Source organism: Talpa occidentalis, unplaced genomic scaffold (assembly GCF_014898055.3).
Source record: "Talpa occidentalis isolate TD23 unplaced genomic scaffold, MPIMG_talOcc4v2.1 talOcc4.9, whole genome shotgun sequence".
Lineage (NCBI taxonomy): Eukaryota > Metazoa > Chordata > Mammalia > Eulipotyphla > Talpidae > Talpa > Talpa occidentalis.
This window is the reverse complement of record NW_023605305.1, coordinates 84,275,208-84,300,580: the sequence shown is the minus strand read 5'-3', so window position 1 is coordinate 84,300,580 and position 25,373 is coordinate 84,275,208. Positions and strand designations below refer to the sequence as shown.

The 25,373-nt window shown below is 40.5% G+C and overlaps 1 protein-coding gene across 8 annotated transcripts in view; it reads left to right on the top strand.

Moving 5' to 3' along the window:
- Positions 1-25,373, top strand: part of EBF1 (EBF transcription factor 1) — a 388,135-nt gene that overhangs the window by 24,773 nt on the left and 337,989 nt on the right. For all 8 annotated transcript variants that reach the window (XM_054691687.1, XM_054691686.1, XM_037499686.2 and 5 more), the window contains exon 6: positions 3,972-4,040. In XM_054691687.1, the coding sequence (XP_054547662.1) occupies positions 3,972-4,040 (69 nt within the window). The remainder of the gene's footprint in view (positions 1-3,971; positions 4,041-25,373) is intronic.

Genomic DNA, 25,373 nt, shown 5'->3' with positions numbered 1-25,373 from the left:
GGAAAAACCAGGGTCAAGCCACACTCTCTAAGGAAATCTGGTGGAGGCTGAGGTCTGAAGGGGAAGTTGAGACTGGCTCGCTGAGATAGAGTGGGAGGAGCGGCAGCCCAGGCAGGCCCTGGGCACTGGCCTGGGGTCATCCTGAGCGCAGTACTTGAGAAAGATTGAAACTGGCCAATGAGGCTTGAGTTTGGCAAGCTGGAGTGGCCCGGATGGTCTGGCATCCAGGGCTGTGGGAAACCCGTGGAATGTCTTGGGCAGTGAAAAGTCTCAGTCCCATTGACATTTTGAAAAGATGGCTGGTGAAGGGAGTGAAGTGTTTAGGCAACCGAATGGTGGGGGGTGGTGCCCATGTGGAGGGAGGAATAGGATAGGCTGGAGAAGGAGATTCTAGGCCATGTTGATCCTCAGGCAAATTGGAAGAATCCCAGGGGCATGTGGTCTGGGCAGGACTGAAGTAAGGGTGTGACTCCCAAGGGGAATGCATTGCCCACTTGCTGTTTAGAAAAAGAAAGGAAAAGAGCAAGGAGAACAAGGCATTCCCACCCATTAGTTTTCTTCCTGGGTGAAGGGGATGTGGGTTCTGTCATGAGGGATTCTTCTGGAGAGCAGTTGTCTCTCCAGCACAGGTCAGCTTTGCTCAGACTTGGAGGAGGAAGGAGCAGGGAGTGAGGACCAGGCTGCCTTTCGTGGCGCACTTAGTAGGACCAGCTATGGAGTGGGCTTCCTACCCTTACTGCATTAACTGTGCCCTGCTCTTAGGGCTGGGTGCAAGTTTCTCCCACTATCCCAGAGCATTCCTGTGAGGCCATTAGTAAGTCAAAATGGTCTAAAATGGACAAGCAGTTACCATTCATTTATATGGGAAACTTTAAAATTATTTTTATTCAAAAAATTTAAATTTAATAACATTTTATTGATTTACCAAACTACACACATTTCAGGGGGTGCATCTTTACTTCTACAGGCTGTTAAGCCTCACCTCACCACCCCACCTCTTCCTAAAATAAGGAGGAAGCCCCCTCCCCTGTCCTTTCAGACTCCTTCCCTTCTGCACTGGTGACCACTATGTTTTCATTGAGTTTAAGGCTGCTTTTACTGTGATTTGCTTTGGTTATTTATATTCCTAATAGAGAAACCATCCAGTAATTACTCACTTTCTGACTTATTTCACTAAGCATGTTCACTTCAAGTTCCATCCATGTTGTCACAAAAGGCACAATTTCATCTTTTTTAATAGCTGAGTAATATACCATTGAGCATAATGGTATAGTCCATTATACCACCACAGCTCTGTATCCAGTTGTCCATGAATGAGTATTTAGGTGGTTTCCATATCTTGGCTATTGTGTGAATAATGCTGCTGCAAACATAGCGCTACATAAATCCTTTTAACATTTTCATATTTTTGGATAGATGTCTAAGAGACGTATTGCTGGGTCATATGGTACTTACATTTTTAGATTTTTAAGGAATCTCCATACCTTTTTTCATAGCATCTGCCCCAGTTTATGTTCTCGCCAGTGAATGAGAGTGGAAACTTTTTTGTGTGTGATGTTAGTTTATGGCACTGGAAGTTTCAGGAGTACAGCTACAGACCTCGGGCGCCCGTGCCACTCGGCACCCACCAGTGCAGTTTTCATCCACCACCGTACAGTATCCCCTGTACCCATTTTACCCATTGTTTTAATCTTTCCTCCGATAACCACTATCCTGTTGTCAGAACCTAGGGTTTGTTTCCTGTTGTTGTTTTTTTTTTTGTGTGTGTGTGTATGTGTGTTCATTTGTTTTGTTCCTTTATATTCCACATATGAGAGAAATTGTACAGTATTTGTATTTTTCTTTCTGAATTATTTAGGATAAGTTCCTCTAGTCCCATCCATGTTGTTGCAAGTGGAAAGATTTCTTTTTTTTTTTTTTTTCAAACAACTGGGTAGTTTTCTCTTGTGTCTTTGCCACCTTTTCTTTATCCAGCCGTCCGTCAGTGGGCATTCAGGTTGTTTTATATGGAAACGTTTTTCCAAATGTTTCAAAAAATGCCCTACCAAATTATACCAGATAACATAGAGCCTACAATCATAGATCTAGTAAAAGCAGGAACGCTTTGAGAATACACAGCCTGCATAAAGTAGTTCCTGGGGAAGGAGCAGGTGGGAGTCACTTTCCTGCCTGGCGTGCCCCTAGCGTGGCTGCTTCAAAACCAACCCTGAGCATTGTTTTTGCTTTTCTGGGACTAGTGTTGTAAAAGTGAAAATCCTCTTTGATCTTTTTTCCATTTGTGAAAACAGGTACTGATGTAGGTCTTTCATAGCAGTGAAATAGCACAAAATGAACTTCTGAAAAGCAGGGAGCCCTTGACTGCAGTTACTCCATTTTACATGTAAGGACACTTAAGACGAGGAGGCGGAGTACCTGGCTGGAGTTGATTCCAGAACCGTGCTCTAACCACTGTGCTCCTTGGTGAGGCCTTAAAATACAGATGTGGGGGATGGGAGTTGAGGAATGACAGAGCTTAGTTTATGATGATTTTTTGGAGAGCATGAATTCCCCTTCCCAGTACTTCTCATTTCTTTGTTCCTTCATCTGTGCCTCAGGTATTGGGATACTCCGGGCCTTCTGTCCCCGGAGCCCTGCTATAGCATAACTCAGGTCTAGAGGAGTCGGTTTCTCTGCGAGGTGGGTGGAACAGCTTTTAGTTGGGCCTTTCACCAAGGAGATCTGACTTTTCTACCTGAGAGTAACAGAATGAGCAGCAACTTTGGAAGCTGATTGTCTTAGAGCTATGGTTATAAGGAAAGGGGCTTCCCAACTCTGGTGAAAGTCTCCCCATGGAGAAGCATATTTCTGGGTCCTGGAAATGAAGTTCAGTGTTTGGGTCTCTCTGGAAGCTCTGATTTAGGCTCTATGGTTCACTAAGTTGAGCATGTGTGTGCACATGTGTGCATGTGGGTAAAATATATTTTTGCATATTAAATATATTTATGTACATATACAAATACATAAACCTAAAACTTCCCCATCTTCTTGACCCATCAGGTATTTTTCTAGTGTGTCCCTGGCTGAGAACTGACCAGTGGACACAGTTTTCACTTGCAAGCACATCTCTAATGGAGAGTTGTTCATGGACATAGGTCATTTTCAAAACCATGAAGTTTTCACCTTTTAGAAGTACCGCAGCTTAAAAAACAGTGACAGCCATAAGGTCACAGCTAGGCTGGGGTCCTGCATAGTGGGTGCCAGCATTGCTTATTACCTGCCCTGATAAAGAGCATCCCCTGTCAGACTCTGCTGTGCCGGATCAACTGTCCATCTCCTTCCAGAAAATTGAAGTGGTGGCCAGCACAGAACATAAAAGCCAGAGGACGTGGGGTTCCCCACTTTTTTTTTTAGCATGCCACTTTGACCTAATTATCTTTAATAATTAATTGTACTTTAATTCTCATGAAGAAACACACAGTTACAGCTTGAGGATTTTGGAAAGGCACCTAAGGTATGGTCTCCCAGAAAAGAGAAGAGAGAAGAAAAGGAAGCCATTGAATACCAAATGACTGGAGGGGGAGAAATCGCTCATACCTCATTATTGACGCATTCCACACAATTAGTATGATCTTGAGGGAAGAAGACTGAGCCACCCACAACCCGGAACATTCTCATTGGGTAGCTGCAATAATAATGCACTTCACAGCGAACTCTTCCCACACCTCGGGCAGTGTTGGGGAGACCCCCTCTCTGTCAGCATGGCTCAGGAAGACCCCTCTCCCTCCCTCCTTTGTGCAGGGAGAGGTTAAGCCTGGCCATTAACCCATAAGTAACCCAGATAGAATTTTCTATGCCAGGGATCCGTTGATGGCCAGGTATGGCTTTGTGGTAATTCTAGCATTTGCAATCCAGCAATTCGAACCTTCTGTCTGCCTAAATGATGATTTTACGTTGTAATGGTTGTACTAAATCCTTTCGCTTTTGCTCCATAGCCGCTGTTGTGACAAGAAAAGCTGTGGCAACCGAAATGAGACTCCCTCAGATCCAGTGATAATTGACAGGTAGGGATCACTCGACTTTCACTGGATTCTTATTCCTCATTATAATGAAACACCTGCCCAGTGTTGCTCCTGGGCGTGAGTTTGCCATGCTTGTGGCTGGAATTTGCCTGTGGGTCACGATGCAGGCTGCTCGGAGCTGGAGCGACTCCTGGGAGAGCTGTATGGAATGTTCTTTGGAGCCCTGTTTTCTTGGATTGCTCTGGTTTTGTGTCTGATTCATGTTCCTAAAGGAATATTTTTTTTTTTTTCTTTCCTGACTTTCCGTGGCTCAATCCTCACGCTGTGCCAGGAAGCTTCAGAAATAAAATAATAATAGTGTGTGATTTATGAAATGTGGTTGGGTGCTTATAAATATTTAACTTTTATTTGAAAAATGTTTGAATCATTATCACTTTTAGCTACAGTAGTCCTGTTGGACGTAATCCATCTACATTTTAAGGTTTTATTTATGCATAAAAGCAGTTTTAAAGAGATCTGTGAACCAAGATTTTCTGCTGTTATTTCCCGGGTTTGATGGTAGCTCCAACTGTATTGTAAGTTGATTAATTTATCCTGCTTGTCTTAATTATTGTGTTTTTAAACAGATCCATATTACTAATCTGACATGACCAAGTAAATCACTGTAGAACAATAAATCTGTTTCAGTTGTTGGGTGCAATTGCGAGTCAGTGTGTGCACGTATTATGTAAAGTCGCATTCCAAATATTCATTTTACACTTTAATTATTGAAATTCATTGTATGGAAACATGTATGATAAACCATTTGTTACGTAGCATTACTCGTTGAGAGTTAAATGGCCTGGAAGGTTTATAGATGATGTCAGTTATCAGCTAGGCAAAGAGCTGGCTGGGAAGGAGCCTCCAAATAAGACTGACTGGTCCCTCATCGGGAATTTGACAACAGAAGGAATGTCCCCTTGTGAGCCTGCTAATACTGATTTTGACACCCCAACCCAGTTATCTGCCTCTTCAATGCCTTATCTTTTGGGGTGCTTGCTTTATCATTTTTCTATTAACTGAAAAAGTGTTTGCTTCATCCTAAGTTATGTAAAGACATTGTTGATTTTGACTTCTGGGATACTTCAGGGTTTATCCCTCTTGTGATTGCCAGTAGTTTTATCAAGCTTACATTTCCATAAGCTATTTTAGTAATTATCTCTCACCCTTTCTTACACAAAACACATACTTTTGCCTGATAAACGAGCTTTAATGTACGTGATTCCACGTGAACACACGCAAGGCTGTACTTGTAGCAAGGTGGTATCGCCTTTGGAGTTAGAGTAGCCTGATATCTGAGAGAGCAGACGTACCATTCATGTAATTTCTTTTTTTTTCTTTTTCTTTTTTTTTTAATATTAACATCTCTTTTTCTTTTTTTTTAATATTAACATTTTTTAATATTAACATCTACTGGGAAGTAGGTAAACACATTTATTTGCTCTTTTTGTAAATATGAAATATTTCATAATTTTCAAAATGAGGTTACCCTAGAATTGCTGTTATGACTTTTTATGTGTCATGTTTATAGCAGCTTCTTTTCTACAACAGAAGAAAAACCATCAAATGAAATAAGGTCAAAAATCTATGAAACCTGGTTGTAGTTTTTTTCATTTAAATATACCTCCTCAAAATATCATTTGCTTTTTTAAGCAAGATTTTTCTTATTCTTCTATTAAATAGAAATCACCCTAAACGAAGGACCAGCCTGACTATTCCCCCAAACTTTCAAACTCAAAGCATTTTGTTCCACCACCCCCTTCCATTTGGTTCAGATGATGACAGAATCTTACCTTGCCACCCGCAAAGAAAACACTTTTTTGCTTGTGAATGGGTTAAGCTTTTAAGTTCTTCATTTGGTTTTAAGCCTTGACTCTGATAGAGGAGGTTGATATGACTGTGGTTTGAATAACATTTGATTTTGACCTGTTCTGTGGGTTGCAATGGCATAAGAAACTTGACTCAGCAGCGCTGTAATGAGCCCGGCCCGTGTTTTTGAAACAGGATTGTGTTACCTGGATTGCATTAGCGTGGCTTCTATTGTTGCCGCCTTGCATCTGTCCCAGTAGGGCACTTAAAACCTTTGCTTGGCTGGGGTAGTTCAAACAATTTAGGCAAAATAAGTACGCACTTTATACTGTTGGTGGCTTTAGAGATATTACTCATGACATTTATCCTTTTCATTTCTTCTCTTTTGGGTTTTACAAAGTAGAAAGCAGCGTGGAGCCACTCTGGGCTGCCGGGAGAGAGGTACTTAAAAACGGCAGAAACCCAGTGTTTCTGTACAATTCCCAACGTATGTTTATTTGCTGGCCGTAGCCACTGTCTCCCATGAACTATCTTTTCAAGCAGTGATAGCAGCTGATATGCAAAACCCCATTTAGCTATTTTTATTTGCATCTGAGTTTTCAGAATTTATTTGTCCTTCAGTCTGCCAAAGGTTTTAAAAGCTGCAGTCCTGTCTATGCTGATATGTGAAACTTCCATTTTTAACAGCGAGAGAAGAGAATAACAGCAAGAAAAGAACTTACACAAGGAAGGGCAAAATAGAAAAGATTTTTCAATTCCATAAAATTACTGCAAAGGAAAAAAAATGACGGCAACCGTGTTTGAATTTCATAGTTTCCAATTTGATTCTGTATTACCGATTGCATAATATCTGTGTTACGTGCTTAGGGTTTGATTTGCCTTCAGATTTATGGATGTGAATCCCTGCATATTTTGTAAAAAATAGGTTATGGGTCCTCATTCAGTAGCAATAGTGACTTCTTACAAAATGCACACAATTCGCAGTGACAGAACTGAGGGTGCAGGCTGTGTGCCTTAGGGGTTAGCACAGTTTTAACACCTATACTTTTTACCTCTCTTTGCTTGTCCTTCAGATTTTGGAAGAACACTGCTATTTTTATCAGTCAAAAGACTTTCAGCAGTGGTTATTCAGGAAAACTATTTATAGGATAGATAGAAGAGGCTTTCTGGTCATACGGCAGTGGTGCAGGGTAAGCTTTTTCTGTGTTAAATTTTGGCTGTCTCACTTGCTACCCATGGTTTGGGGACATCATCTTGGCATAGTCGATCCAAAAAAGTGGAATTAACAATGCCAGCCATTGCCTACTGTGATTTAGGTAATTGATTTCTGCTTCATTCTTTTATAATAGAGGGCAAAGTGGGGGGAAACACAAACACTTTTTTACAATGGGGACAATTAACCAAGTGACTTCAAAAAAGTTGAGAGGAAAATTCCTGTCAGTGGAGGAAGTGTACATTTGGAGTAGACTGCCAGGTTATATTTCTGCCTGATGCCAAATAGCTTGATTAAAAATTATAAAACCCAGGCTATGCCTAGTGATTCAGATATTTGGACTGTGTAGACACAGCAAAACTTAAATGTGTTATGCTTAATAACTGACGACCAGAAACTAATAATAGCAAATTTCATTATTGTCAAGGTAAAGGGCTATGTGTGGTAATTATTGTTAAAGTAAAAAGCCAAAAATGACTTGGAGTTATTGAATTAAGGTGGAGATTGATTTAACATATTCACACTGTAACTTGTATTTGAATTTAAAAGGTTTGCAATAAAATTCATGTTTAGAAATTGAATAAATTGTAGTTTTATTACCACATTGGATAGCCTTGTGTCCTAACCTTTTTCCTTGGAGTTATCTTAGTTCAATAAATAAAACCTCATTAGACTATTCCCATTTCAACGAGTTTATTAAATTTTGCAGGAGTAATTAGCATAAGCTGTGCTAATTTTTCTGGAAGACTAATGAGGGAGGTTCTTAATTAGGTTTACTTTGTAAGAATCAGAAGAGATGATAATGACAAAAGTCACATAGGGTAGTCTGACTTGGCAACCCAGTTTTTTCTCAATCTAAAAAAGCTTCCATTTTATTTTCTGTGTGGAAATTCTTTACAAATGTTGGAACTGAATACAGGAAGGTGACAGGTGGTGACCCCATATTTAGTTAGTTGGTGAGGATTACTATCCTTTCTCCACTGGCTTCGCAAAACTATTTTCTTACCCGTGTCTAACAGAACCATCTTTGAGCAATGACATGGATGAATACAGATGGTCTACGAAAGCATTTCTTTCTTTAAATCCTGCTGTAGGGTTCCTTTCCCATAGAGTCCTAAGTGTCCAGCCAGATTTGTCATTTCCCTCCAGTAGGAAAGGTTAGGGGGATGGCTCAATATTTGTTTTGTTTTTCAATTTTGAGTTGGTGAGCTGGATGAAATAGACCAAAAGGGAGAAAGTAAGAACCCAGTTCTTCATTGTCTTGTTCTGTGGATCCTGAGTAGTTAAGTGGTCCTTTTTTTTTTTTTTAAGATTTATTTATTTATTTATACAAGCACTGGGTACAGTCAGAAACGCCAGGAGGGTGAGAGAATTCACCAGAGTCACAGCGGGGAACAGAACAGGCAGACTGATGAAATACACTGCTGAGGTGCTGCAGAGGCTGCAGGCAGCTTTGCAACCCAGCCCTTAACTGCTGCTCCACTGCGGAGGCCCTTAAGTGGTCCTTTTGAGATACAATGTTGCTGGAGGTCACTTGCAAGTGGTGCCTTCCCTCACAGCCAATATTAAAAAACCTGGATAGATGTCAACAAATCTACTGCTAAGGTAGTGGGTTTGCTTGTTGTGACTTTGGCAGATTTGCTTTTTTGTTTGTTTGTTTTAATAAGATCCCTGTGTTTGAGAGGTAAGCCTCATGCAAATGAATCGTTAAAAGAAGAAAAACATGGAAACTTTGTAACATGTAAAACCTAGTCTGTAGGAAATTAGTGCTCTTCACCTGTACTTAGTCAAAGTCTCCTAATAAGAAACAACAGCAACACAAAACCCCCTGTTTTCTCCAGAATTTTCTGAAGACCTTCCACATCGGATACTTTCATTTAGGTAACATTAATTGGGTTTGTCTTATGAGTATTGTCTGAAATAGAATGTTCAGCAGTGAGTGTGTCAGGAAGCTTGTTTTACCTGTTGATTTGACATGATGTGCATCACATGAACTGAAAATCTTAACTTGGTCAGGTACTAAGGGAAACAGTTTTAAGATCCAGCCTTCATCTGAGACGTATAATTGCCATAATAGGACTTCTCAGAAAAGTTTGCTGCTGTCTTATCCTCAAGCTAACTTCTTGGTTCAAGTGACCACAATGTGTTTCTATCACACAAATGTTCATGTACTACTAGAAAAACAATAACAAAACTTGAGAATCAGAATATAATTCTGCCTTTTTTATTTTTATTTTTTACCATATATATATATATATATATATATATTCCCAGGCCTAAACCTGTGAATGCAGCTGGCACTAGGCAATAAATGACCTCCCCTTGTCTTTTATTATCAGATGTCAATCTCCAAATTTATTATTTTTTCTTTTTTATCTTTTGTAAAATTAAAGTCCTCAACTAGCATGAGCATAAAAATGCATTTACTACAGTTGCAAATGAGGTTGAGTCAGAGCTTCATGGCTTCATTTCATTGACCTTTGAGCTTCTATGATTTTGATCTTTGTCCGGTTTTTAGATGGACCAAACACTAAGCATAATCATTCTGTACCTAACACAAACGGCTCTCTGGGGCCTGAAGAACCAGAGATGCATTTCTCTGGGCTCTCATAAGCCTTTATCCCAACTGATTTCCTAACCTTGAATGCTGGGTTAAAATAAAAGGAGGAGGAATTCACCTTTTAAAATTGCCCTAGGCAGGATAATTGCTGTTCTCCAGGTTGGCTCGAGAAGTTTGCATTTTTCCCAAAGTGAAAAGCCAGCATTGACACCGAGCTTGAATTTATGGTTGTTTATTAACCTTTGTGTATTTAAACATTTGTTTTCTCAGTGGGAATTCATATGTGATTATTAGCAATGAGACTTATGTGAGAGAGTATCATTCTAAATTTTATCACATATCAGATAATCCCATGTTGAATATGAGATGTACCCTGTACCACTTTGCTACCATGATAAGAAAATAAGGAGCACAATAAGCTAATAGCAGCCTGTATTCCACGTGCTATCAGCTATTCCCAAATACACAACCAGGATACATTAAAATGCATTTCCAATATGCTGACAGTATATCATAATGCAAAGTACTTTTACATGGTGTAATAGTGCTGCAGACGCTGTATAATGAACAACAGTGGTTTTCCTGTAAAGGAAATAATGGCAGCAACTTCCAAGAAATGTATTTAACGGAGCTTCAGAGCATCAGCGGTGTGGATGTGTAACTGGCCCTTGTCAGTGCACGGTGTGGGTTCTGATCCCGTGTCACCACAACTTTGCTTTTATAACAGTTCTGGAAAAGTACAGAAAAGCAGGACAGAGTCTCCTGTGTGTTGCCCAGCAATTTGCAGTCAGTTTGTGATGAGAATAGATCACTGTATTCAACAGGCTTTTACTTTTCTAAAAGAAGTTGCTTAGAATGTCCCCCCCGCCCCACCAACAACCTTTCCCAGGTGCCACACTCTATTGATAAATTCCTCTCTTTTCTCTCTTGCCAGCATATGACCAAACTCTAATAAAAATTGACCGTATTAAAAAAAAAAAAAACTCCACTTAGAGGTTCTTGCATAGAAAGACAGTATTTGGGTGATTTTAATTTGCGCAGGCATTATCTGAATTAGACCACTCTTCTCCCCACCCCCGCCCTGCTCCTCCCTTTGCAAGCCGTGTAACTCTAGACTGTCCAGCATAATATAAAAGTGACCTAAATGCTCCAGTTACAATCAAAGAAATATGGTGAACAGTGCAGGTTTGTCTTCGGTGGCTTGCTGTCTGTAGAGGTGTGGGTAGATGAAGATAAATCTCCCTTGCAAGATCTTTCTCCAGTTACAGGTCTTTGTCCAGACGCAAATGAAGGTTTGAATGTTACAGTACTTATTGTAATAGAAGTTTAATTGCCTTAGTCCCACTAAAGTGTGAAGCTGAGTGTGTGTATGTGTGCGTGTGCACACACGAGTGTATTCATGGGAAGGGGAGTCCAGTTAAAAAAAAAAAAACAACCTGCATATTTTCTATGCAAGGGGGTGAGGGTCACCTATGGTAAATGATGCAAACTTAGTGATTTTGGGGAAGGAAATGCCATTGTTGTATTATTAATGGCTGCGTACACCATTTTCAGCGGGACCAGAGTGGTTTCCAGTGTGCTTTGTGGCTTTTTGTTTTTGAAGGTGAAGCACTTGCTTCCAGTCCCAAACTTGCTTCCAAACCCTCCTTGTAAAGACTTAACTAGACAAGGCAGCAAATTATGTGGCTTGATCCCACACAATAACCTCCAAAATGGCCCTTGGTAACTATACCATCCTGCTAACTGTCAGAGGCACAATAGTTTCGTAATATAATATAAAGTAATAGTGTTAGCCAACACATCTTTAATAAGATATTGTCCGTGCCTCTGCCATATGGTCCCGCGCCGCCTCTCACTTGGTGGGCCTTTTGATTCCTCTCAATAAGATTATTTCAAATACTCTAATCCTGAATCATTGACATGAATACAAAAGCCCAGTGACATCTAATAGATGCCTCTTAGCTTTGCTTCTCCTCTTGTTCCTTTCCTTTTTCTTCTCTTTTTACCTGACAAAAAGCTTATAGACACTTGGGTTCTGTCTCTCAGTAGCCACATGGGGGGCTCCTCATGAAATATAAAGGAGCAAAAAGGACTGACAGAGGTCCGATAAGCTACAGAGTGAAGGGCCGTAGATTAAAAGTAAATGCCAGTAAATCCTGCCCTGTACACTTACTGGTTCTTTTATTGTTTTCTTTAACACTTGCAGTGCCAGGGCAGGGAAAAAAGAGAAAGTGAGGAGCATGTCACACGCGTGTGTTTTTGTTTTAGATGAGGTCATTCTACGTATGGTATCGGCAAGATACTCCAATTTTGGTTCATGTTAAGATTGTGGTGGTTTTTAAAAAGGGCTCCTTTGCTCACTCTCCAGAATGCCCCGAGAACATTTTTTTCCCTCCTTGACTGCTCAGTTGACCAAATATTAGGACTCTATGTGTGGGGACGTGGGTAGGGGGCTCAGAAGGCCCACGGTATGTCATTTCAAGCTTGAAATAATGTTTTCTTTATTTTTTTTTAATCAAGGGATTGGAAATGATTAACGTAAAATGTTAGGATATTAGCTGCTGCTTTCTTATATGGCCTGGCTCTTGCCCAGCCAGTGCCTTAGGGAAGCACCCCCACCTGGGGTTTGGGGTTTGCACTGAGGAGGGGGTTGTGTAGCTGGATTGATTCCTAGTGCTCAGAGCTGGTGCCCTCTTCACCTTTCCCAAAGCAACCAGGATTTGACTTAGTGCTTTTTTCCTCTCTGCCTGAAGATCAGACAATTGCAATTTAATCATTATCACAATACTTGCAATTTATTTGTTATTGTTCAGTATATAAACTAGTGGGATTCTCCTATTTTTAATATGCTTGCCACTCATTAGCATTCTGATCTGTTAGTAACATCTAAACTTATCATTTTTAATAGTCTTGGATACCCTGTTGGTTAAAATCCCCTGACAAATGGAAAGTTAGTTCAAAGTCCCCTGTACCTGTTTCAGGTTTGATTACTCTCACACATGCATTCACACACCCATTGCACACATGCTCAGTACATAGACAAAAACAAAGATGAAAAATGAGAAGACTTTTAAAAATTTTATTAGAAAGTTCTTTAAAAAAGGCAGTTAAGAATTTCTGGTGATGTTTGACTCTAATACAATGTCAAAATCCCATGCTTCTCTACAAACTCTTGGTACCTTCCTAAAGCTAGATCCTAATCTCAGATATATTACATGCATCTCATATCAACTGTAGAAAAACTGGAACCTTCTGTGACTATAGGAGTGACAGTGTCCTTTTCTGGACATCCATGTGTTCTATCTGCATCCTGACCCCTGAGCACCTTAAAACAAAATAGAACCTCCTAGCTAAGTGTGACTTTAGGTAGCTTATATCTGAATGAGACTTGGGAAGTTTTAGAGACCTGTAGTGTTTCAAAGAATTCTCTTCACGCAGATTAACTCCATTTTATAGTTCTGTAAACTGAGGCACACTGCCTGAGGAACTACTACCTGCTTTATTAATGACAAAGCTAGTGATTAGAAACCCTTGCCCTTAGCAATATCTGGTTCTATCCCTCCCACCCGGCTCTTTTATGGCTCAGTAAAAAAAAAAAAATTTCGTTCATACAGTCTCCTTTATTTTCCTGCTCTCTGCAATATTCATCCTTCCCATGTGTTATTAGAGATCTGTTTACCTGAACAGTTTTCTTATAGATGTTGAATTTAACTTTTGGATGAAGAAATAATGATCATATGATGTAAAAATTGTTCTACCCTTGTGGGGGGAAGGTTTGCATTCTTTGTGGTCTTGTTTAACTTGATAATTAATTGTATGTTTCATTAAAAAGAAACAGGCACTTATCCAAAGGGAAATCTGGGAGAAGGGAAAGCCTGATGGAAGACGCACAGATTTTGGAGTCTTTTGGCTGAGGGGTGAAATCCCCCTGCTGCTACTAACTAGTACTTAGACTTTAGAGGTTCAGTTTCCCATCTTGGAAACAGGAGAAATCATTTCTGCTTTGAAGACTTGTGGGGTTAAGATACTCAGCACAAGGCTTGGCACATGTCAGGTGCTGGACATGGGTAGTGCTTGAAATTTGAAAAATCAATTTCACATGGATTGTTAGTGTTTTTTTTTTTTAAGTACACTGCTGAGGGGAGCAGTGGGCAAGTCAGGAGAGGTCTGCTGTGCCATGTGGGTTGCTCCCTGGCCGGCCAGGAATTGAACTTGCTGCAGAGGCTGTGGATTTCTTCATAGTGCGGTGCTTAACCCCTTGCACCACCAGGGAGGCCCCGGATTCTTATTCTTAATGTGATGATTATGTGGAACTTTCCTATAGGCAGAATTACCTTATGGAAGTTTATCGTGAGCGCTAAGTCCATTGAATGTGGATTCCCTCATTTTTTTCTTTCTATAAACATTTATTGAGCCCCAGCAATGTGTTTTCAGCATTGGGTCTACAATAATAAGACAGATATAGTTCCTGCCCTCACAGAGCTTTCCATGCCTTAGAGTTGACTGAAAACAGAGTCAACTGGAATAGTATGTGTAAACAAAGAATATATTGATGTCTTAAGAAAACAAAACAAAACTGAAGAATGCTCCTTTAGATAGAGATCGTGATGCAGGGGGAACTAGTCCTGGGTTGAAATTGCCTTTTATTTTTTAAAAATTGTATTTTTAAATTGAGGTGACATTGCTTTATAGCACCGTATATGACTTAGGGGTATGGGCTTATACCTTTCCAGATGTAAGTTACCCACACATGCTTGCCCCTAAAGCTCCATAATCCTCCATAGTCTACTGAGCTCCCTCCTCCCTTTCTCACTGGCCCCACCCTCCATCTCAGCCAGCCTCAGCTCTGCAGTCCGATTTCTAGGGTTTGTTTAGGCTTAGTTTTGTATGTTGCTTTGTTTTCTTTATAGTCCTCATATGAGTGAAATCATGCAGTATTTGTCTTTCTCCTTTCTGACCTATTTCGCATAACAAAATCCTCTCCAGTTCCATCCAAGTTGCAAATGGCAAGAGTTTGTCTTTTTTTTTTTTTTTTTTTTTAAATATCTGAGTAGTATTCCATTGCGCCCATAGACCATGTTTTCTTATTCATTCGCCTGATTTGGGCAGGTAGTTTGCTTCCATTACTTGATTATTGTAAATAGTGATGAATAAACTTAGGGGTGCATTCCAATTAGTTGTTTTCATATTGATATTTGAAGTTGCCTTTTAGTTCACACTCAGTGATATTCAACTGAGGCAACTCCATGGCACTCTTGCTCTCCTCTGAGGCTGTCTACATTTTGGTAAGGCCTCAGGCCCTGGAGTAGGACCACTGGGGATGGAATCCCAGCTGTGCTGGTGTTCACTGCAGGACTGTGGGTAGATTATGTAACCTCACCCAGCCTGGTTTCTTCGTCTGTTAGGCAGGCATGAGAGGGGTTCTTGTTACCAGGCTCCGTGGGAAGAAGCAGATAATATACCAGGCACTGAGCACCGAGCCTGGCACATGAATCATACTCAGCAGAAGAAAGTGGCTGTTATTTTTAAAATAAGAGCCATACGAAGAGACCCTTCCCAGCTATGGAATACTTGGGACTCCCTCATGTATCCCGGAGGCAGATGAACTCTTTAGGAGATGGGCTGTAAGCTTCTGAGGGTAGGTGGTGCCTGTTTACCTTGGCCCAGTGACTCCTGGCTATGTAGTAGGTGCTTAGGGTGTTTGTGTGAAGGCAAAGAAAAAAATCAAGGGAGTGAGAGACGGATTTGTTGCATCTGTGTTCTCATGTCTGTGCCTAGAGACAGACTTGTTACAACTGCACAGTGAAGTGAAAAGCCACTGCTGACAGAATGATCAGAAACAGACAATGTCGATAAAATATTAAATTTGCTACACTTAAAAATGTTAATCTTCATGATTACCGTGCAAATCCTCTCATTGCCTAACCGTTTAATTGATCAAGTAAATCACAGAGCAGACATGTAAGTGAAAAACCCTGCTTTGTTTCCAAGAACATATTCTGTTCACCACTATGTCTGAGACCCGATAACAATCACACACACACATGCACACGCACACGCACACACACACACAGAGCAAGGAAGGAGATTTCAGAGAGTTTGGGGGAAAGCTTTATTTTCCCCCAAATGGATGGCAACTCTGGCTTCTATCATTATATCAAATGTGTTAGGATAACATATTTCAGCAGTGCCTTTCTTTTTAAATAATGTTAGACGACTTAAGAATTCACCATTTTTTCTTTTAGGCAGGTGTAATATTGACATACTACTCTGGCGATTGAAGGGTTAACGAATTCTCTCTCTCTCTCTCTCTCTCTCTCTCTCTCTCTCTCTCTCTCCCCCTCTTCCCCTCTTTCCCCCTCCCTCTCTCTCCCCCTCCTCTCTCGGGCTCCCCCGCCCCCTCCCTGCAGTCCCCCACCCCAATCCCATCATGTGCCTGGTTGACTCTGAAAGAAGGGGCTTGAAGTTGCCCACAGGCCATCCCTTTTCCCAGCCTGCTCCAAGGCCACCTGGGCAGCCGGGAGCTGGCCTCCTGTCCTTAGGACACAAAATCCAATCAGGCACCATGTCTGCGGTCCCTCTGACCTGGGAGCTGGGAAGAGGGAGGAGAAGCAGAGGCTATGCCTGTGATTGGCTGCATCTCTGTGGCTTTAGGGGGCTCCTGTGTCTGCCAGAGGAAGGAAGTTCTCCCTTATTTTCAAGATAAGGTGTCATTCATGAGAGCAATGTGCTGAACTAATCAGGTTAATTGAGGCCCCGAATCATCCTCATTGAGCCCGGCTCTTCTTCCTGTTCCTGGCTGATAGTGCAGACGGACAGATGACACATCTTTTAGATTTTTTTTCCCCCCAAAGCCCATGAAATCTGCAGGTGTGCAGAGAAAATGTGGGCTCAGCTGAGTGTCAGTCAGGGTAGCTGAGCACTGGCTTTAATGGAGAATAACGTAGCATCAAAACAACAAAAGAAACACAACCAAAACTCAGGCTTCCTTGGCACTGAGAAAAGTCCCTTCAAAGGTCTTTGATGTCGTCTTTGTTTTTTTCTTAATGTCACAACAATTTCAGCATTTCCAGTCGGCCTGAAATGACTTGAAAAATCCACGTAGACTCCTCCTCAGCTATTTTATTTAAGATTAAAAATTAAAAAAAAAAAAAAAACAACAAAAACTTCTTATGATGTGTCATCTGTGACCAGGAGTTTCTCAGCCTGTGTTTCTATTCTTTGGCATCTCTAAGCGGGATGGGGGTGGGTTGGGAGGGGTAGGTGGGCTTGGGGTGCTGCGGCAGGAGCTCTGTGGCCCTCTCTGAGGCACCCCTGCCTTCCTCTGGAACAGCCTAAAGCAGAAAACAGGGCTGGTCCCCCTGAATTCTGTGCAGGATGGGGTTTCTCCTCCGCTCCCAGTGATTTGTCACAGTTTAATTTTAAACACTATCATTGACTATTCTTTCTTTTGACCCCACCTCTTCCTCCCCCCCCCTTTTTTTTTCTCTTGGAAGTTCCAGGAATGACTTTAATTATCTCCACAATCAAATTCTCATTGCTGCCTCTGTGAAAGTGTGTAGTCATAGATTGCAGGGATTATTTTCTTTAGCACTTGGGGATAGAGAAACCGGTTGTTTCAAAATGAGAACCAGCTGGTTCCACAGAGCCCTATTTAATGGGGAGCCACTCTGTACACAAACCTCCTCTCAGGTCGGTCATTACACCAAGCCCCAAATCAGCAGTGTTTGGTCTATCACCTTTATTAAATGTCGAGCAAGGAGTGATTGAACTGATATGATAATAATAATTTAAAAACCCCCAACACACCCTGCGTCTTTAATTTTGCCTTTGCTAAACACTTGGGTTTAAAAAGAGTATTTCTTCAACTTCTTCCTATGGAAATGATATTGTTGACCTAATTTACCACTGCTCTCTCATAGATGGCTGGTGCGTGTAGCTTTAACCCTCTCTAAATCTAGAAAATAAAATTAAGCTCATCTTTCAACATAATCTTCTCTCTGACTAGCATAAGTAGATAGATGGAACGTGGGTAACCAAGTTGTGGGTCACATGAATAGAAGCAATTGGAGAACAGAGATAACTGCTATTATCAAACATCTTTCATGCCAGCCTGTAAAATAAGGATGAGGGTGATATACCATATATATTTTGCTGTCTCTGTAGCTTGTAGAAATTGGTTTGTTGTCATACCATGTTACTCTCTAGCAGCACCAAATTCAATTTGAAATGAGGACAGTACTTTAACTAGTTGACTACACAACATACTTTTAAAACATGTGAAGGAGGGGGGAAACCCATAAGAGATGCATACAACCATGATAGATACTTGGTTATAAGAATGATTGGTTTTTAGAGCTTGGGTCACATTTTTATAAGAGGAAAGTAATTTGGGGAATGTAACATTTATTTCATAAGGATTTGAAGGATGAAAGAGAAAGCTTCATAAAGAGTGTTAAAAATCAGTTTAACCAAACGTTGCCTTACAAATATATGTGAGAGATTACTTGGCAATATTAATCAAAATAGAGGAAGAAATGTATTTTTACACTGACACAACAAAATAATTTGAAGAAAGGGTAAACATTTAGAAATTCTCGCAGGGCGTTTGATCAGTAACAGAAGCACCAATATAAACATTTTTGCTTGTAATATTTTTAGGGTTTCCACATTGAAACATAGTTTGGGTAAAATTTTATCTAACGATTTTTTTTTTTTGGTTTACCAATTACTTTGAATATGTAGTGTCTCTTTAGTTCAAACTGTGATTCTATTGTATGATTCCTGTATCTATATTTTAACAAAATTCTGTGGGTTTTTTAATATAAAAAACAAATAACTGTTATATTTCCAGTCACTCAAATTTGAACTGAATTTTACTTCCTGTTTCAAAGGTCAAGGCAGGCTGACCTCAACAGCAGTGTGGAGGCTGCTGAATTATTCATATCATTGACTTTGTGTCAGCTTCCACATTTGTGGAGAGGGATGTTTTATTCATTTATCTCATTTAGGGCTCTTCTCTGCACCTGTTTCTACCATTAAGTACCCTGTAATTTGCATTTGATGCTAATTTAGTTTCATATCAGCCTGGTCCCCCCTTGTTAATTTAATTTTCTAAGACCCTTTTCATTATAGTAGAACTGTTTCCCTCTTTAAAGCAAACATCTATACAAGTAATTGTATAAACTGCCTTTTAAATAATATCTTTTAGAAGATTCCATCGTTTAATTCCTTAATTCCTATAATTAGCCATGGTTTGATTAATGTTTCAAAGGGTTAAATTAAAATGCAGAATTACTCAAATGCATACTTGAATAATTTCTTATATAAGGCAGTGTTAATGTTTCGGTACTCTGCCTGATAATTCTCAGAACAGTTTGCCTTAACAGCCGTAATTTTCTTTAGTTAGTCTGCTGTTTAGTTTACTAATAATAGTTTCTTTCAATTCATGGGCTTTCAACATTACTTGTGAAGTGTTAGTTTTTTTCTTTCATCAAATTGCTGATCGACAGTGACATAAAAATGTTTCTGGAACATAAATAATAACATGTATCCAATAGGACAGAATTAGGTCTGAGTCTGTGATGCAGCTTAGAAGTTTGGCCTAATGCTTCTCAGGAAACTGTGTTACTTTTTATGTATGTTTCTCTTCTGCCCGAAGTCTTTTTATGTCTGTCTGTTGCCCAGAGAAGACTGCCTGGGAATTCCTGTTTCCCAGACTTGGTGGTTCTGCACGCTTTCCTGTGTGGGCCTACAATGGCCACTGAGATAGTGTAGAAAATAGGAGCATGTTGTTTGAGCAGACTGAAATGGCGGCTACCTTGGTGGGAGTGGCCAAGTCTCTGCAGTGTCCACTGGGGATTGGAGGTCTTGACAATGAGCGCCTCTTAAAAGCCTGGTCTATAGTTTTCTTATTTGGGGGCAAAAGAACTCCACTGCAAAAGAACTCAACTGCAATCCTTTCTCTTTTGGAAGGTTTTGGATACAAAGTTGTCAGTATTCCTTATGGGAATTCAAAGCAGGGCTATAAATGACAAATTCAAGTTCTAAGGATATGGAAATTACAGAGAAGGAAAAGTTGTGGCATTACTGAGTTGTGAATGTTACCAAGAAATTAGCCCCAGCTCTACTTTGACCTTCTTTTGGCGGAGTAGTTTTATCTGTTGTTCATATTCTCTGGGGATACCAAATGGTGCAGTCGCTTTGGGTTTCCAGAAGGATCTCAGGCCTATTGAAACTGGAGTTTGAAGGCATTTCTCTTGTTCTCTCAGTTGCAGATGATTCCCGGGGACTCACACAACTTTGTAATTGTTGAAAGTGAAAGGGAATCTTGCTTTTCTAGCAGACAGCTTTACCTGAATGGCTTTAGGATTGGGCTGTAGAGGGACTGTGTGTTTCCAAAGGGCCCCTTCACATGGGGATTTCTCGGGTGTATCACATCACAGCGAATTTTTAGCAATCCATGGTTGCTTAAGCTAGCTTTGTGCATCTTTGATGGGCCTAAAACAATTTGAGAGTTTTCCAGAGTAAACGATGGGATTTTTTTGTTCATTAACAAAACCTTTACTTATGATTACAAAACCTTTACTTATGATTTCCCTCAATTAGGTATTCTATGTAGTTTGGGCAAATCTTGAGCTCCTCTAGAAAAGTCTCCTTGAGGTTTGATTAAATAGCTGGTTTAAAAGCATTAAGGAGGGGCTCCCTGGTGGTGCAAAGGGTTAAGCACCGCACTGTAAAGCAATCCGCAGCCTCTGCAGCTTGTGTTCGATCCCTGGCCAGGGAGAAACCCACATGGTGAGGCAGACCTCTCCTGTCTTCCTGCTGCTCCCCTCAGCAGTGTATTTCAGTCAGTCTGCCTGTTCTGTTCCCCACTCTGTCTCTGGTGAATCCTCTCACCCTCCTGTGCGTCTGGCCTGTACCTCGGTTCTTGTATGCATAAATAAATAAATCTTTTTTTTTTTAAAAGCATTAAGAAAAAAAAAACTAAGAAAAAAAGAAACCCATTAAGGAATATTTGCAGAACTCTTAAGAATGCAGGAAAGTTTTGGGGCTACTTGGAATTCTACTGTTAGAATTTCATTCCTTTAGCTAGGAGCTTTTGATCTTAACTAAGACTTAAAAGCTAACACTTAAATTTACTCATTCACCTTCCTCCTCGAGGGAATAAAATAAAGATTTCACCTGGGTCATGTTTCTTTCAGCTTATAGGGCTCTTAGAAATACATCATTTTAGTTTCTGTAATGACACTGAGATTGGCAGGGGTTTGGTACCCATTTCATGGATATGGAGAACAAATGGTTTAGCTTCATAAAGCTAATAAGTACGTCTGCCAGGTTTCAATATAGGTTTTCTGAAGAATCCAAGTTCTTATAAGAAGAAAGCAGATTTCCTCTTGTGCAGAACGAATGCTTGGAGAGGATAGTGAAGTCCCTTCAACTGAGGCCAAGAGAAGCTCAGTCACATTGCCCAGAGTTCATTAACTTCAGAGCCAGGACCTTTAGCCAAATCCCTCGCTCTGATTCCAGTGGTTTCTCTGCCCTGAGCCATCTGAGTCCCATGTTCTTCATTTCACCATGTGCAAGATCAGCTTCAGGGAGGGGCACAACTTGTGTTTTCTGCATTTGGGTGCAGAGAAATCTATGAGCTCCAAGTCTCAGCATGGCACACTGCACACACAAGGAGCACATGTTAAATTGTTTCTAAGAATTTATACCAGTCACAGGGAGGAGGAAACTACAGAACACCCCATCATAAAGCATTACTTTATTTCTAAAAGCTCACATATTTCATTCATTAGCATCTACGCTTGTCTATGCTGTGTCATACACTGTGCAAAAAATAGCCATTTCTGTTTATATTTGTCAGAGATGTTTCATCACCAGTCATCTTTCAGTAGGAATTTTCTAAAAGTTCTTTCTGTTCTAGCCATTTCATCAAAGCAGTTGTCTGTAAATATTGTCTTTCTCTGGAAGGCACTGACATATGTAGATATAGAACCTGGCAGTTTTCAAAGTAAGTCTTAATTTTAAAAATTACCTTATATTTAAACCTAAACAAATTTAATAAGTTGTCTGTTCCAGAAATAATAAAGGAAATGAGGTGTCACAGCAGAATTCTGAAGAAGTCACAGTGAAAGTGGGAGAAAAAGTACATTGAATTTCCCCCACTGAAAACTGCCTTGGTGCCTACCACTGGCTGGACCTGAGCAGGTCTGTCACATCTTGTGAATTACCAAGAAGGGGACAGAAGTCTTGTGGAGAGAAATTGCCACAGGCCCCCTTACTATCTAGATGAGGAATACAAAAGCACTAATTTGAAGGAATGTTTGCACTCCTATGTTCATTGCAGCATATTTACAATCATCAAGTTATGGAAACAACTTAATGCGCAATGAAAGATGAGTGGATAAAGAAGATGTGGTCTGTATTCACAATGGAATACTACTCAGCTATAGAAAAGATGAACTCTTGTCATTTGTGATAACATATCGGATGGGATTGAAGGGGAAGATGTAAATAAATCAGAAGGAGAAAGAGATGCAGAATGATAAAGAGAAAACAACAGATAAAACTAAACCAAAGCAAACCCTAGAAATCTGACTGAAAACTATTGGGGAGAGCAAAAGAGGGGAGCTATGGGGAAAGGGAGTCCAATGGACTGTGGTGGTGGATTATGGAGACTTTGGTGGTGGGTGTGGCTTAGTAACATACATTTGAATCCTAGGCAGTGTGGTAAGCCAATGCTACCTCAATAAAAATGATCAAAAGATGAATTTGGAAAGCAACAGAAATTAGTGACCTCTGTTTTAGACTCAAGCTGAATTTCAGGAGAATGATTCCCACAGGTGAAGGGCATTAACTTGGTAAATTGAAAGGAGGGGTGGGGAATTGGCAACTTTTGTTCTTTTTTGAGGAGTGGAAGAAAGGCAGATGTAACAAATATCTCAGCTTCTAAATTATATGCCTGTTTGGCCTGTCCAAAATGATTGGGCTGATGGGGAAGAATTTACAGGTTTCTATTTTGGTTCAAAATAGAAATGTAGCCAAGAGCTAAATCAGTGTCTTCTGTGTGAACCTGATCATAGAGGGCCAACGTTGTCTCTTCAAAAAGGTGAAATTCAGAATTTAGTTTTTCTTCTATTATCCCTCTTACTAAATGATGGCAAACCATTCATCATGCTGAATCCTTTTATGCTGCCACCTAATTTGGTGCCAGAACTCAAAATGAATCATTTTGCTAAACCTATCAAAAATTATTTAATTGTAGGGTGCACTCTTGTTTGTTCAAGATCCATTGTTTTCCTTTAAAGGGACAATAAGGGGCCTCCCTGGTGGCGCAAGGGGTTAAGCACAGCACTATGAAGTTGTCTGCAGCCTCTGCAGCATGAGTACGATCCCCGGCCGGCCAGGGAGAGACTCACATGGCATAGCAGACCTCTCATGTCTTGCCCGCTGCTCCCCTCAGCAGTGTTTTGGGTCAATCTGCCTGTTCTGCTCCCCACTCTGCCTCTGGTGAATCCTCTCACCCCCTGTACCTCTGGCCTATACCCCAGTTCTTGTATGCATAAATAAATAAATCTTTAAAAAAAATAAAGGGACAATGAGGACTTGCTCCTGTTGATTCCATTAACCTCAGGTAGGAGAAATGAACCAGCATGTTCATGGATTCACTGTATGTTTCATAAAGTATTTAATCAATTATTAATAATAAAAATAAATTATAGGCCCATCCCTGGATTAGGGACTGAATGGAGGGACTATGTGGCCCTTCTGGCCACTCATTAAGGGAATAGCATCTGCTGGAGGATTCTCTTTTCCAATCATCCCCAATTTTATTGCCTGGCCCCCTACCCCACCCTGCCATAAGATTTGATTAATTCATTAACATTAGATTCAGTGCCGGCAAATGTCCTATGTTAATTTTCAATCTTGAAGATAGTGTTACCTCCATTATGAACCAAAATTTGAGAATGTTCTTCTGTTGGGAGCAGACATGCTTTGATTCCAAGATAGGCCTGGTGGTTAAATTGCTCATGCTGTAGCTGTAGTTGGATCTTTCATTTATAATGAAAATGAGAAGCGAGCTGGTGTAGAGTGCTGATCTGGGACCCAGGTGACCTGGTGTTTCATACTGCTGCTGCGGTTATTTAGATAGGTGATCCTTACCAAGTCTCCTAACGCCTCTGGGTTTCGGTTGCCCTATTTATAAAATGATCGGATTGGACACTTAGGATCTTTAAGAGTTTCTCTCTCCATGGTTTCAAACCTCTGTTCTATAAATCTGGTTGCCTCTTCTATCAAACATTGGACAGCAGGCTGTTATTAAACATTTGCTTGGGTAGCAGGTATAGATGGTAAATAGCCACCCCCTGATTAGAACTGAGCCACCCTCAATATTCTCACTCAATTCGCAATCATCCGTTAGTTTGTCCCAGGGAGCAGCCAGGCAAGAGGGGAAGGCAGTCAGCATGGTTACATTCTCTGCTCTGATCTACCTCAGGGCTGAGGGCCATTGGGCCAGGTCGTTAATGACGTACCTGTAGACTAATTGAGCTGATATATTTAAGTTTATTGGCAGCATAACTTGGGTGAAACAGGAATGGGTCTAATGAAAAAAAAAATTGTAGGCTTGTAAAATGTGAGGCACGTGCATGAGGACCTTCATCTGCATGAGTCAGTGGCCCCAAAAGATGGATAGCAGAGGCTAGCTCTGTGACATCCAGAACCATCTAGGCAGCTTCCTGCGGTTTAGTCTGTCTCCTGCATGAAGCAGCCTGAATGTTGGCGCTTGAGGGTATACCCTGAGCACAAAGTATGTGCTCATTACAATAGTTGCACACTGTCAGCATATAATTTTGGGTTGATAATTCCCCTTAAGGTTGAAGAGCTAGTATCTTTAGGATGAAGCTCTAAAGGTGTTGTTGGCTGTGTGTGTGTGTGTGTGTGTACAATGTAGGTCCCTTAAGTTTAACTCAGAATCTCACAGAAATCTCAAAAACACTCTTTTCTTTTGTTATGTGAAGAGAAATTGAGAAATGAAACTTTGTCCAGAAGAGAAACAGTTTTTCTCCAGATCTAGAGTTATAGATTTAATTTGAAATTCTTGAACCCTTACACACAAACATTATAATATTTTGACAGGTCCCCAAGGAAACAAACTTGTGAGTTCCCTGGATAATGACTTTCTGAGAAGCCCAGGTACAGAATAAGCTGTCTCAGGATTTCCTGTTTTTCGTTTGCTTTCCTTCTTGTTTTATGTCCAATAAACCTTCGCTTTGAGTGGGATCAAGTGTTAAGACAAACCAACTACAGAACTAATGTATAGAACATTAATTCTGTTGTAATACCCCATAAAAACCCAAAGAAATAAGACCAACTATTAAAAGAAATCCATATGTCTCTGGAATTTTTATTTTAGTTTATATTAGCGATAATGACCTTGGTTCCAGGGAATTCAGGAACGATTAATGACCAGCAAGAGGTCACTGGCCCCAGGGTGCTTTGGGCCAACAACCCTCTCCAAGAACTGGTCATTTATCCCAAGGAAGTGCCCTAAGGCAAGGTCCTTATCCTTTTACCATCTGATTATAATTTAACCTCAGTTTTTAAAGAGCCCTTAGGAGCAAAGATATAATGGGTCATGCTTTCAGGATTTTAAAGTTTATTTTTGCCGTGCAATTCAGGATTTAGTATCAGTGCATACAGTTGTCAAAATGAAGTAGGTAATCCCATGCCTTTCATTTTGGTATGT